General features: G+C 63.0%; 1 protein-coding gene across 4 annotated transcripts in view; it reads right to left on the minus strand.

Annotated features, from left to right (window-relative positions):
- EBF4 (EBF family member 4) overlaps positions 1 to 14992 on the minus strand; it is a 105296-nt gene that overhangs the window by 32750 nt on the left and 57554 nt on the right. For all 4 annotated transcript variants that reach the window (XR_012645300.1, XM_074992174.1, XM_074992173.1 and 1 more), the window contains 3 exons: positions 12050 to 12167; positions 3386 to 3519; positions 1475 to 1601 (listed from right to left, as the gene is read on the minus strand). Coding sequence is in view for 3 of the 4 variants with exons in the window: in XM_074992174.1 (XP_074848275.1) it covers positions 1475 to 1601; positions 3386 to 3519; positions 12050 to 12167 (379 nt within the window). In the remaining variant the exon portion in view is untranslated. The remainder of the gene's footprint in view (positions 1 to 1474; positions 1602 to 3385; positions 3520 to 12049; positions 12168 to 14992) is intronic.

Below are 14992 nucleotides of genomic sequence, written 5' to 3' on the forward strand. Positions count from 1 at the left end.
ATGGGCTCCGGAGCTGGCGGGATGCGGGGGCCTGGGTGCCGGGGCTCGCGGGATGGGGTGGGGGCTAGGCACCGGGGCTGGCAGGACAGGATGGGGGCTGTGCACCGGGGCTGGGCTCCGGAGCTGGTGGGATGGGGTGGGGGCTGGGCACCGGGGCTGGCGGGACAGGGTGGGGGCTGGGCACCAGAGCTGGCGGGATGGGGGGGCCTGGGTGCCGGGGCTCATGGGATGGGGTGGGGGCTGGGCACCGGGGCTGGGCGCCGGGGCTGGTGGGATGGGGTGGGGGCTGGGCACCAGAGCTGACGGGATGGGGGGGCCTGGGTGCCAGGGCTCGCGGGATGGGGTGGGGGCTGGGCACCACGGCTGGCAGGACAGGGTGGGGGCTGTGCACCGGGGCTGGGCTTCGGAGCTGGCGGGATGGGGTGGGGGCTGGGCACCAGGGCTGGCAGGACAGGGTGGGGGCTGTGCACCGGGGCTGGGCTCCGGAGCTGGCGGGATGGGGGGGCCTGGGTGCCGGGGCTCGTGGGATGGGGTGGGGGCTGGGCACCGGGGCTGGCGGGATGGGGGGGCTTGGGTGCCGGGGCTGGCAGGACAGGGTGGGGGCTGGGCACCGGGGCTGGCAGGACAGGGTGGGGGCTGTGTACCGGGGCTGGGTGCCGGGGCTGGCGGGACGAGGTGCTGGGGGGCGCATGCCGTGGCTGGAGCCCTGGCTGCTCTGCTGGTGGGACAGGCTGGTTCCCGAGGAAGGCCCTGCCCCGAAGGCCCAGGAGGGCTGCGTGCCCCATTCACATCCCTCACGCTGTGAGCCAGAGCCCGAGAGCCCCTGCCTGGGGGGTCACTGGAGAATGGCTCGTCCACTCGGCAGCCGGGATCCCGCCGGGCCGGGGACTCAGGCTGAGGACGCACACGTGAAGGTACCGGTGATGCTGCCGAGACGGCGTCACGCCCCGGGAATGCTCCCGACCGGGCCTCCCACCCCGGCGCTCACCTCCTAGCTGGGCAAAGCCAGCGAGGCCGGAAACGGGGACCCGGCCAGTGCTGGGGCCATTGCAACCGCTGCCCCCCAGGGCCCCCATCAGGGCCCCACCCAGCCGGGAGGGCAGCAGGCAGGGCCGAGTGGGAGTGGGAGCGTGGGAGAGAGCCCGGCCCTGCGCCCCAGGGAGGCAGCAACTGGGAGCATCAGCTCCCTGCCCCTCGCCTCCCCTCTGTGCATCCACCTCCCTTCCTCCCTCCCCGCCTGCTCACCGACCCATTCAGCTCCCCCCAGCCCCACGCCCACCTACTCCCCACCTCCTCTGCCCCCCACAGGTCCCCTCTCCACCCCCGTGCCCCCATATCTCACAGCACCTGCCTCCGCCCCGGCCCCCCACCCCCGGCTCTTGGTGAGCGGAGGAACCGCAAACGGCCGCTCGCACGGCAGCCCCCCGTGCACGCCTGCTCACGCCTGCTCACGCCCGGCCCGTGCGGCGCTCACCTGTGTAGACGAAGCGGCCGGGCGCTCCCTTGCAGAACTGCTTGGACTTGTAGGAGAGCGTCACCTCCACCACGCCAGGGATGTGGCGGGGCGGCGTCTGCACGCGGATGGCGTGGGGGGTGATCAGCTGCAAGGGCGGAAGCAGGGGCTGAGCCCAGGCATGGGGTGGGGGTTAAAGCCCCAGTTCAGGGGCAGGTTCGCTCCCTCCCCCAGTGCCCCTGGGCTGAACCCAGCCTGCCCCACCAGCCGGGACTCCCCCAGCCCCCCAGGCCAGGCTGGGCCCTGCAGGACCCGGGAGCGCCCTGGCACAGGGACTGCCGACCTGCGGGGGCCGGCGCGCCCAGGGGAGCCTGGCTGCACGCCTCAGGCTGCTGCAGCACAAGGCAGGGGGTGGGGCAGAGAAGGGGGGCAGGGCCCCTGTGCCTTGACCCACAGCAGCCCCGGCTCAGTTGGAAGGGGCCTGCCCAGGCCCACAGGCATGGGGCTGAGCTGTTACAGAGGGTAGGAGCCAGGGAGACAGGCAGGCGGGTGGGGCACAGCGGTACCGGCGGGCTGGGCTGGGCGGGTGGGGCACAGCGGTACCGGCGGGCTGGGCTGGGCGGGTGGGGCACAGCGGTACCGGCGGGCTGGGCCGGGTGGGTGGGGTACAGCGGTACCGGCGGGCAGGCAGAGCATGTGGGGCAGAGTGGTACCAGCAGGCAGGCAGGTGTGTGGGGCACAGCGGTACCAGAGGGCAGGCAGGTGTGTGGGGCACAGCGGTACCGGCGGGCTGGGCCAGGTGGGTGGGGAACAGCGGTACCGGCGGGCAGGCAGGCGGGTGGGTGGGGCACAGCGGTACCGGAGGGGAGGCAGGCGGGTGGGGCACAGCGGTACCGGCGGGCGGGCAGGCGGGTGGGGCACAGCGGTACCGGCGGGCGGGCAGGCGGGTGGGGCACAGCGGTACCGGTGGGCGGGCAGGCGCGTGGGGCACAGCGGTACCGGTGGGCGGGCAGGCGCGTGGGGCACAGCGGTACCGGCGGGCGGGCAGGCGGGTGGGGCACAGCGGTACCGGCGGGCGGGCAGGCGCGTGGGGCACAGCGGTACCGGCGGGCGGGCAGGCGCGTGGGGCACAGCGGTACCGGCGGGCTGGGCCGGGTGTGTGGGGCAGAGCGGTACCGGCAGGCAGGCGCGTGGGGCACAGCGGTACCGGAGGGCAGGCAGGTGGGTGGGGCACAGCGGTACCGGAGGGCAGGCAGGCGGGTGGGGCACAGCGGTACCGGTGGGCGGGCAGGCGCGTGGGGCACAGCGGTACCGGCAGGCAGGCGCGTGGGGCACAGCGGTACCGGCGGGCTGGGCCAGGTGTGTGGGGCACAGCGGTACCGGCGGGTGGGCAGGCGCGTGGGGCACAGCGGTACCAGCGGGCTGGGCCAGGTGTGTGGGGCACAGCGGTACCGGCGGGCAGGCAGGCGGGTGGGGCACAGCGGTACCGGCGGGCGGGCAGGCGGGTGGGGCACAGCGGTACCGGCGGGCGGGCAGGCGCGTGGGGCACAGCGGTACCAGTGGGTGGGCAGGCGGGTGGGGCACAGCGGTACCGGAGGGCAGGCAGGCGCGTGGGGCACAGCGGTACCAGTGGGTGGGCAGGCGCGTGGGGCACAGTGGTACCGGCGGGCGGGCAGGCGCGTGGGGCACAGCGGTACCAGTGGGTGGGCAGGCGCGTGGGGCACAGTGGTACCGGCGGGTGGGCGGGCGCGTGGGGCACAGCGGTACCGGCGGGCGGGCAGGCGGGTGGGGCACAGCGGTACCGGCGGGCGGGCAGGCGCGTGGGGCACAGCGGTACCGGCGGGCGGGCAGGCGCGTGGGGCACAGCGGTACCGGCAGGCCGGGCTGGGCCAGGGCGCACCTGGCAGGCGTGAGGGTACCTCTCTCACCCACCTCGCTCCACACCAGCATGGTGCCGAAGACGACCTGCAGCCCGTCGAAGAAATTGTCGCCGATGACAATGACGGTGGCGCCGCCCGTTGTCCAGCCCTCGCTGGGGCTGATGGCTTTGATACAGGGTGTGGCTGCTGCGGTAGGGAGGGAGGGGGCACAGTCAGCGCGGGCTGAGCAGCGGGAGAATTGGGGCTGGAAGGGAGAGGAGGAGAAAGAGGACGAAGGGGGCGAGGGTGGAACTCGGATACGGCAGGGCTGGGAGAGAGACAGCCAGGAGGAGTGTGAACGGGGCAGGTGGGTGCAGGGCAGTGAATCGGGACGGAGGGATGGGATGGATGGAGGTGGAGATGTGATGGGGTTCAGGGGTCCCCCTGCACTGCACCCCGTCCGCTGGCAGGAGTGATCCTCACTGAGCAGGTACAACAGGAGGTTTATTAGGCAACAGATGCCCAGTTTCTCACAGAAGCGTCAGTACAGCAGCCAGACACAGTCCTTCCAACCCGTCCTGGGGAGAGGAGCCCGAGGGGTGCCCCTCTGGGGTGTAGCTTCCCCCTCCCCAGGCTGGCTCCTTCCAGCTCCCTCACCCCCAAGCCTCTAACTGCCGCCACCGATTCAAAACCAGCTCGGCTCCTCCCTCCTCTTTGTTCAGGCAGAGGTGTTACCTGCCAGTTGTAGCCCCAGGGTCATCCTTAGCCACTGGGAGCTGCTTCTTGCCTCTCACATCCAGCCTGACTTACACATGCACTCCCCCCACTCCATCACATCTCTCCCCCCTTCCAGACCGAACTGAGCGGGGTCACTTAGCCAGTGACCTGGGGAAGTTCGGGGCCCTCCCTGCGTGACAGGGCATCGGCTATGGTGTTGTTGTTCCCCTTCACATGGACCACCTCCATGTCGTAGTCCTGCAGGAGCAGACTCCACCGCAGGAGCTTGGCTTTGGCCCCTTTCATGTGATGCAGCCAGGTCAGGGGTGAGTGATCGGTGTACACGGTGAAACGCCGTCCAAACAGGTACGGCTGCAGCTTCCCCAGAGCCCACCCCATGGCCAGACATTCCTTCTCTATGGCCGCGTAGTTCTGCTCCCGGGGCAGCAGCTTCTTGCTCAGGTACACGATGGGGTGTTTCTCCCCTTTGTCATTCACCTGCATTAGCACCGCCCCCAGCCCCACGTCCGAGGCGTCGGTGAACACCAGGAAGGGCTTGTTGAAGTCTGGATTTGCCAGCACTGGGGCCCTGACCAGAGCCTCCTTCAGCGCGCAGAGGGCCTCTTGGCACTGCTCGGTCCAGACCACCTTGTCAGGCTTTCCCTTTTTACACAGTTCCGTGAGGAGGGCTGCGATGGAGCTAAAGTGGGGCACAAACCTCCGGTAGTACCCCGCCATCCCAATGTGTGATGGGGTTCAGGGGTCCCCCTGCACTGCACCCCGTCCGCTGGCAGGAGTGACACTCACTCAGCAGGTATAACAGGTTTATTAGGCAACAGATGCCCAGTTTCTCACAGAAGCGTCAGTACAGCAGGCAGAGACAGTCCTTCCAACCCGTCCTGGGGAGAAGACCCCGAGGGGTGCCCCTCTGGGGTGTAGCTTCCCCCTCCTCAGGCTGGCTGCCTTCCAGCTCTCCCTTTTCCTCCTCTCTAACTGCCGCCCCCGATTCAAAACCCAGCTCAGCTCCTCCCTGCTCTTTGTTCAGGCAGAGGTGTTACCTGCCAGTTGTAGCCCCAGGGTCATCCCCAGCCACTGGGAGCTGCTGCTTGCCTCAGACACCCAGCCTGACTCACACATGCACCCCCCCCACTCCATCACACCCTGAACCCCATCACATGAGTGTCAGAAGTGGGATGCACTGCACCCACGGATGAGCTCCCAGCAGTGGCTGACTGAGCGCAAGAGAAGGAAGGAGCCTCACAAGAGCCAGAGGGGGAGCAGAGCAATTCCTGCAGCTGCTGCTGGTGAGTGGATACCCCGGGAGACAGTGGGGAGATGGATTATACCTGACTCCTGAATGCAGAGCTAGCGGGGCTGTGCAGAGAGAGGGGCCTGACCATGGGCAAGGCGACCAAGGCCCAGCTCATTGCCCAGCTGGAAGAGAATGACCGATCTGGGGGGCCAGAGCCTGTCCCGACAGGAAGTGGCCAGTCACCCTCAGGAAGCGTTTTGGATTCTCCAACAGGAGCCGGGGCTCGACGCCGTCAGACACACACGGTGCCCTCCAGGTCGCGCTCAGCTAGCGGTGGTCCATCGCGGGCAGAGTCCCCCACCGCAGAGCTGCGACGACTGGAGCTCGAGGTGAGATTAAAGGAACTGGAAGCCCAGGAACGGCAGAGGGAACGTGAGCGCCAGGAACGGGAAAGAGAGCGTAAGCACGAGCGCCAGCTACAAGAGAGACAGCGGGAGGAGAGAGAGCGAGAGCGGGAAGAGAGAGAGTGAGAGCGGGAGCATGAGCAGGCCATGGCGGAGGTGAGACGCCAAGAGGCCCCAGCTGCGGTAAGCAGGGAGAGGGCCAGACGGCTCGGGGTGGCCAGTCACTTGGAGACGCGCGTGCTGGCCCAGTGTCAGGACCCAGGGGACATGGACGAGTTCCTTACCGCCTTTGAGCGAGCCTGTGAGTTGCACGAGTTTCCCCCAGATGAGCGGCTCCGGCACCTCACCCCCTTGCTGGGCCAGAAGGCCGCAGCGGTGCTCAGCCAGCTGGAGGGGCTGCAGCCTGGGGACTATGAACGGGTCAAACACGCCCTGATGCATAAGTTCGGGCTGACTCCGGAGATGTACAAGAAGAGGTTCCAGGAGGCGCAGAAGAGGCCAGAGGAAACCCATGTAGATACAACCGCCCGCCTGAGGCAATACTACCAGAAGTGGGCGTTCGGAATGGGAGTCCAGTCCGTAAAGGACCTGATCGAGCTGGCGGTCCTGGAGCGATTCTACGAGATGTGCGCACCTGACCTGAGGGTGCGGCTCGTGGACCGGAGGCCTGGTGATTCACACAATGCAGGGAAACTGGCAGATGACTTCACAAACAGCTGGGCCAGGTTTGAAAGTGAGCCCCACAAAGAGAGGGAGTCCCGGAGAGAGAGGGAGTCCCGGAGAGACCGAGAATCTCAGAGAAACCAGTTCCTGACCGAACGACAGAGGGGACCACCTCTTGGGCGAGCCCAGGAAAGAGGGGCCAGCCACCCACGCCCCAGAGAGCCAAGCCGAGCCTGGACAGAGCAGCCGGCCTGAGGGACACAACAAGACCCAGGCTGTTATCGCTGTGGGCGAAAGGGGCATAGAGCAGCCCAGTGCCCCAGGCTCCCAAACAGGTTGAGCAGGCCGGGGGGTCATGGAGTCAACTGGGTGGAGTCCCAGAAGCCAGAGGGGCTGGCAGCCAAGGCGGGTGGTGCTGACAATGGGCACTCGGATTGGGCCGAGTCCACCCCACAGACCAGCTCCTCAGGGGGACCAAATGCTCAGAGGTCAGTTTACAGAGTGGGGGCGGCAATGCCTCTGTGGAGCAAGTGTCTCAAACACCTCGAGGTAGACGGGAAAAAGGTCACAGGGTTCTGGGACACAGGCGCTGACGTGACGCTGGTCCGACCCGGGGTGGTGGTGCCGGGCCGCATGATACCCACTTCCCAGCTGATGGTAATAGGAATTGACGGGACCCCTTTCAAGGTGCCCATGGCGAGGGTGCACCTGAAATGGGGGGATAAGGAAGGCCCCAAGGAGGTGGGCGTGCACAGCCATTTGCTGGCGGATGTACTGATGGGGGGTGACCTGGAGAACTAGCCAGGTGAACACCCTCGTGCCCTGGTCCTGACCCGTAGCCAAAGAAAACGAGGGGTGCGTTCCCCAGATTCAGGGGTACAGGCCCAGCCAAAGCCACAGGAGCCACAGGGGCCAACCCTGAGAGAAAGGGGCCCCCCAAAAACCAGATCTCACAGGCCAGTGGTGCTGGAGCCAGACGGGGATGGGGAAGTAGCTTCCCCCCCTGCCCCGGCTGAAGAGTTCCAGGCAGAGCAGCAGAGAGACCCCTCCTTGCAGAAGCTGAGGGAACTGGCCAGTCTCAGCCCAGCTCCACAGCTGGGGGAGGGCTGCAGGGAGAGATTCCTGTGGGAAAAGGGATTCCTGTACCGGGAATGGGCTCCCAGACACAAAGCAGAACCATGGAAGGTCTAGAGGCAACTGGTGGTTCCCCAAAAGTACCGGCGCAGGCTGCTGTACCTAGCCCATGACGTCCCACTCGCAGGACACCAGGGGATCCACCGCACCAGGAGAAGGTTGTTACAGAACTTTTTCTGGCCAGGGATCTTTGCAACTGTCCGTCTATATTGCCTGTCCTGCAATCCCTGCCAGAGGGTGGGGAAGACCTGAGACAAGGGGAAAGCTGCCCTGAGGCCACTGACCATCATAGAGGAGCCTTTCCAGAAAGTGGCTATGGACATAGTGGGACCCTTCAGCAAGGCAACGTGTTCGGGGAAGAAATATATCTTGGTGGTGGTAGATTTTGCCACATGATACCCAGAAGTAGTGGCCTTGACCTCTATCGACGCTGACACCGTGGCGGATGCACTGCTGTCCATTTTCAGCAGAGTGGGGTTCCCCAAGGAGGTCCTCACAGATCAGGGGTCCAACTTCATGTTGGCCCTGCTGCAAAGCTTGTGGGACAAGTGTGGGGTCCGGCACACCTGGGCCACAGCCAACCACCCACAGACCAATGAGCTGGTGGAGAGGTTCAATGGGACTCTAAAGCAGATGCTGAGAATCTTCATGAATTAATACCCCCAGGACTGGGACAAGTACCTATCCCACCTGCCGTTTGCAGACAGGGAGGTGCCCCAGGAATCCACGGGAATCCACGGGATTCTCCCCGTTTGAGCTGCTGTATGGAAGAAGGGTACAGGGACCCCTGGACTTGCTCAGAGAAGAGTGGGAGGGGACGGCCTCTCCTGAAGGGGAGTCAGTGGTACAGTATGTACTGACCTTCCGGGAAAAACTCACCGAGCTCATGGGCCTGGCCAGGGAGAACCTCTCCATGGCCAAAAGGAAGCAAAAGGTCTGGTATGACTGTAACACTAGGGCCTGAGCCTATGCGGCGGAACAAGCTGCAAGTGGCCTGGGATGGCCCCTTCAAGGTTGTCAAACAGCTAAATGACGTGAATTATGTGGTGGAACTGTCAAACCGGGCCCACAGCCACCGGGTCTATCATGTGAACATGATGAAACCTTACTGGGACAGACAGAACTTGGTGCTGGCCGTGTGCAGGCACTGGGAGGGGCAGGGGGATGATCCCTTGGTGAATTTGCTCACAGGGACTGGAGCCGGCTCCTTGCTGGAGTCTATTCCCCTCTCAGACCAGCTGACCCCTGCCCAGCAGATGGAGATCAAGGAGGTGCTGCATTCACACCAACAGCTGTTCTCGGACAGACCCGGACGTACTGACCTAGGTTTCCACCGAATAGAGACAGGCACCCACGCCCCTATCAAGTGTGTGCCATTCAGAGCCACAGGGAGGACGGCTCAGGACATAGAGCAGGAGGTTGAAGACATGCTGGCTCTCGGGGTGATCCAACCCTCCTCCAGCTCCCGGGCCTCTCCCGTGGTGTTAGTCCCTAAAAAAGATGGGTCTGTTCGGTTTTGTGTGGACTATCGCAAGCTTAACGCCATCACTGTCTCGGACGCCTACCCCATGCCCAGGCCTGATGACCTTTTAGACAAGCTGGGGGGAGCCCGTTACCTCACCACCATAGACCTCACCAAGGGGTACTGGCAAGTGCCATTAGATGAAGATGCCCGGCTCAAGTCAGCTTTCATCACCCCTGTGGGGCTCTACGAGTTCCTGGTCCTGCCCTTTGGCCTCAAGGGGGCACCCGCTACCTTCCAGCGTCTGGTGGACCAGCTAAGAACATAAGAACATAAGAACGGCCATACTGGGTCAGACCAAAGGTCCATCGAGCCCAGCATCCCATCTGCCGACGGTTGCCAATGCCAGGTGCCCCAGAGAAGGAGAACAGAAGACAATGATCAAGTGATTTATCTCCTGCCATCCATCTCCTGCCCTTGTTCTGAAGGCTAGGGCACCATACTTTATCCCTGGCTAATAGCCATTTATGGACCTAACCTGCAAAAATTTATAGCCATTTATGGGCCTAACCTGCAAAAAAAAAAAAAAAAAGCTACTGAAAGGGATGGAGAGCTTTGCCCTGGCTTACATGGACGACATTTGCATCTTCAGCCAGACGTGGGAGGACCATGTGTCCCAACTCAAGCAGGTGCTGGACCGACTCCAGAAAGCTGGTCTGACTATCAAGGCAGGGAAGTGCAAGGTGGGGATGGCTGAGGTGACCTACCTGGGCCACAAGGTGGGCAGCGGCTGCTTAAAGCCAGAGCCAGCTAAAGTGGAGGCTGTCAGAAACTGGCCAACACCCCAGACCAAGAAACAGGTCCAGGCCTTCATTGGGATGGCGGGGTACTACCGGAGGTTTGTGCCCCACTTTAGCTCCATTGCAGCCCCCTCACGGAGCTATGTAAAAAGGGAAAGCCTGACAAGGTGGTCTGGACAGAGCAGTGCCAAGAGGCCCTCTGCGCGCTGAAGGAGGCTCTGGTCAGGGCCCCAGTGCTGGCAAATCCAGACTTTGACAAACCCTTTCCTGGTGTTCACCGATGCCTCTGACGTGGGGCTGGGGGCGGTGCTAATGCAGGTAAATGACAAAGGGGAGAAACACCCCATCGTGTACCTGAGCAAGAAGCTGCTGCCCTGGGAGCAGAACTACGCGGCCATAGAGAAGGAATGTCTGGCCATGGTGTGGGCGCTGGGGAAGCTGCAGCCGTACCTGTTTGGACGGCGTTTCACCGTGTACACCGATCACTCACCCCTGACCTGGCTGCATCACATGAAAGGGGCCAACGCCAAGTTCCTGCGGTGGAGTCTGCTCCTGCAGGACTACGACATGGAGGTGGTCCATGTGAAGGGGAACAACAACACCATAGCCGATGCCCTGTCACGCAGGGAGGGCCCCGAACTTCCCCAGGTCACTGGCTAAGTGACCCCGCTCAGTTCGGTCTGGAAGGGGGGAGAGATGTGATGGAGTGGGGGGAGTGCATGGGTGAGACTCAGGCTGGATGTGAGAGACAAGCAGCAGCTCCCAGTCGCTAAGGATGACCCTGGGGCTATAACCTAGGCTGGCAGGTAACACCTCCGCCCTGAACAAAGAGGAGGGAGGAGCCGAGCTGGTTTTGAATTGGGTGCGGCAGTTAGAGGCTTGGGGGAGAGGGAGCTGGAAGGAGCCAGCCTGAGGAGGGGGGAAGCTACACCCCAGAGGGGCACCCCTCGGGCTCCTCTCCCCAGGACGGGTTGGAAGGACTGTCTCTGGCTGCTGTAGTGTCGCTTCTGGGAGAAACTGGGCATCTGTTGCACCCGCTGAGTGAGAGTCTCTCCTGCCAGCGGACGGGGTGCAGTGCAGGGGGACCCCTGAACCCATCACACCAGGGACTAAGACTATGTAACCTGGAATCGCAGCCCTTCCTGGTGGGACTTTCAGAGACTTTCAAGAATTGGCACAGAACGTCGCTGGCTGCATCAATAGCTGCAACTGATGTGTGTAAAGTATCGTTTTACCAGTTCTCCTCTCTCACCCTCTTCTTTCTTGCTTCATGAATAAACCTTTAGATGTTTAGATCTGAGGGATTTGGCAAGCTTGGTGATTTGGGTAAGATCCAAGTACATGTTGACTTGGGACTGTGGCTGGACCCTTTGGGGTCCAGAAAAATCTGTGTGGTGTTGGTGAAATAGGTTTTAAAAACCTCTCACCTTAGTTGGGGTTGTTGGTTTGGGCTGGTGCAGTAGCTGAGCAGTGTGGGGGTTTGCCTGTGTGGCTTCTGGCTCGCCAGCGGGCTGGCAGAGGTGTTTTCGCAGCTGGTTGGATTTGCCTTAGTGAGAAGGAAATCTCAGCCTGGGGCTGTAAGTGGCTCAGTTCTAAGCAAACACCCTGGTTTGATTTCCTTATGGGTGCCCAGAGATCCTGTCATTTTACATCCCTCCTCCCCCATGCACCTGGGAGCTGGCTGAAAGCCATAGCACCTGTAGATTAACAAAAGATCCGCTAATGCTACCAAGCACCACCGAGGTGGTAAATCTTGGCATCTTTATTTATTTATTCACGAAGCTGTTGTAAGTCGGACTGTTAGTGACTTTAAAAGGTATCACCCACTGGCACTCGGATCACAGAGGCCAAAAGGTCACTTTTTGGCACTCCCCCTGGGAAAGGTTGCTGACCCCGGGACAGAGCGTGGCACTGGTTTCTGGCTCAGGCCCTGAGTGCAGGCCCTCAGGAGAGGGGCGGGACGGGGCCTGGTGCGTTCACAAAGGGAAACGGAGATCGCAGCGGTGCACCCTGGCACTTTTGGGGACGCCCGTGTGAGAGGAGGGCCCGGGACTGCTGCGGGGGCTGTGTCTCTTGGGCAGGGCCGAACCCCACGCACTCTGGCCCAGCTGTGCCATGGCCCTGGGCTGCACTGGGTACTGCTCTCTGAGCCATTTCTCAAACCCCAGGGCTGTGTCCACACTCAGCTGGGGCCCACCCGCTGCAGGCTGTCCAACCGGCTGCACGTTCTGAGCTGCTCACTCCTGGCACACGCTGGCCTTCCTGCAGCAGGGAGCTGGGCGCGCCAGCAGAGCCAGGGACTCACCTTCGGAGGGGTCCAGGCGTCGAGCCCGGCGGCCGTGCTTCGAGTTGTTGTGGACGAACATGTTGTCAGACACCGCTAGGACGTGGCCATCCACGTTCACTGTCGTCGACACCACCACCTGGGGGCCAAGAGCACATCAGTGTTGCACCAGACGAGCGGCAGGAGAGACAGCCCCGTGGGAGAGCCTGGTGCACTGGCCAGCAAGCTCTCAGGAGCACAGCCCGCCGGGGACACTGAGCTAAGCGTGCAAAGGGCCGGGGTTAGGCTGGGCAGGCCAAGAGTAGAGTCCTTAGAGCTCCCCGCCCCCATGGGACAGCCCATCGCACTGCACAGTCCTTAGAGCCACCTGCCCCCATGGGACAGCCCATCCCACTGCACAGTCCTTAGAGCCACCTGCCCCAATGGGACAGCCCATCGCACTGCACAGTCCTTAGAGCCACTGCCCCCATGGGACAGCTCATCGCACTGCACAGTCCTTAGAGCCACCTGCCCCCATGGGACAGCCCATCGCACTGCACAGTCCTTAGAGCCACTGCCCCCATGGGACAGCCCATTGCACTGCACAGTCCTTAGAGCCCCCCCCCCAATGGGACAGCCCATCGCACTGCACAGTCCTTACAGTCACTGCCCCAATGGGACAGCCCATCGCACTGCACAGTCCTTAGAGCCCCCCCCCAATGGGACAGCCCTTTGCACTGCACGGTCCTTAGAGCCACTGCCCCCATGGGACAGCCCATCACACTGCACAGTCCTTAGAGCCACCTGCCCCCATGGGACAGCCCATCCCACTGCACAGTCCTTAGAGCCACCTGCCCCAATGGGACAGCCCATCGCACTGCACAGTCCTTAGAGCCACTGCCCCCATGGGACAGCCCATCGCACTGCACAGTCCTTAGAGCCACCTGCCCCCATGGGACAGCCCATCGCACTGCACAGTCCTTAGAGCCACTGCCCCCATGGGACAGCCCATTGCACTGCACAGTCCTTAGAGCCCCCCCCCCAATGGGACAGCCCATCGCACTGCACAGTCCTTACAGTCACTGCCCCAATGGGACAGCCCATCGCACTGCACAGTCCTTAGAGCCCCCCCCCAATGGGACAGCCCTTTGCACTGCACGGTCCTTAGAGCCACTGCCCCCATGGGACAGCCCATCACACTGCACAGTCCTTAGAGCCACCTGCCCCCATGGGACAGCCCATCGCACTGCTCAGTCCTTAGAGCCCCCTGCCCCAATGGGACAGCCCATCGCACTGCACAGTCCTTAGAGCCCCCCGCCCCAATGGGACAGCCCATCGCACTGCACAGTCCTTAGAGCCCCCTGCCCTAATGGAACAACCCATCACACTGCACAGTCCGTAGAGCCCCCTGCCCCAATGGGACAGCCCGTCACACTGCACAGTCCTTAGAGCCTCCTGCCCCAATGGGACAGCCCATCACACTGCACAGTCCTTAGAGCCTCCTGCCCCAATGGGACAGCCCAACACACTGCACAGTCCTTAGAGCCCCCCGTTCAGTGGGACAGCCCATCGCACTAGAGAATCCCTAGAACCTGCCCCCCCAAACAGGACAGCCCCTCGCTCCGCAGAGTCTTTAGAAACCTCCACCCCAACTGGGCAGCCTATCACCCCACAGAATCCTTAGAACCCCCCAAATGGGACAGGCCATTGCTCCACAGTGCTTAGATCCGTGCCCCCACACCCCCAATGGGACAGCCCATCTCTCTGCAGTCCTTAAATCCCCCCCATGGGACAGCCCATCTCTCTGCAGTCCTTAGATCCCCCCCATGGGACAGCCCATCTCTCTGCAGTCCTTAGATCCCCCCCCCATGGGACAGCCCATCTCTCTGCAGCCCTTAGATTCCCCCCATGGGACAGCTCATCTCTCTGCAGTCCTTAGATCCCCGCCCATGGGACAGCCCATCTCTCTGCAGCCCTTAGATCCCCCCCATGGGACAGCCCATCTCTCTGCAGTCCTTAGATCCCCCCCCATGAGACAGCCCACCTCTCTGCAGTCCTTAGATCCCCCCCATGGGACAGCCCATCTCTCTGCAGCCCTTAAATCCCCCCCATGGGACAGCCCATCTCTCTGCAGCCCTTAAATCCCCCCCTTGGGACAGCCCATCTCTCTGCAGCCCTTAAATCCCCCCCATGGGACAGCCCATCTCTCCACAGTCCTTAGATCCCCCCCATGGGACAGCCCATCTCTCTGCAGTCCTTAGACTCCCCACCATGGGACAGCCCATCTCTCTGCAGTCCTTAGACTCCCCACCATGGGACAGCCCATCTCTCTGCAGTCCTTAGACTCCCCACCATGGGACAGCCCATCTCTCTGCAGTCCTTAGATCTGCCCCATGGGACAGCCCATCTCCCTGCAGCCCTTAGATCCCCCCCATGGGACAGCCCATCTCCCTGCAGCCCTTAGATCCCCCCCATGGGACAGCCCATCTCTCTGCAGTCCTTAAATCCCCCCATGGGACAGCCCATCTCTCTGCAGTCCTTAGATCCCCCCCATGGGACAGCCCATCTCTCTGTAGTCCTTAGACTCCCCACCATGGGACAGCCCATCTCTCTGCAGTCCTTAAATCCCCCCCATGGGACAGCCCATCTCTCTGCAGTCCTTAGACTCCCCACCATGGGACAGCCCATCTCTCTGCAGTCCTTAAATCCCCCCCATGGGACAGCCCATCTCTCTGCAGTCCTTAGATCTGCCCCATGGGACAGCCCATCTCCCTGCAGCCCTTAGATCCCCCCCATGGGACAGCCCATCTCCCTGCAGCCCTTAGATCCCCCCCATGGGACAGCCCATCTCTCTGCAGTCCTTAAATCCCCCCATGGGACAGCCCATCTCTCTGCAGTCCTTAGATCCCCCCCATGGGACAGCCCATCTCTCTGTAGTCCTTAGATCCCCCCCATGGCACAGCCCATCTCTCTGCAGCCCTTAAA

This window comes from Carettochelys insculpta, chromosome 4 (assembly GCF_033958435.1).
Source record: "Carettochelys insculpta isolate YL-2023 chromosome 4, ASM3395843v1, whole genome shotgun sequence".
In the NCBI taxonomy this organism is placed as follows: Eukaryota; Metazoa; Chordata; order Testudines; family Carettochelyidae; genus Carettochelys; species Carettochelys insculpta.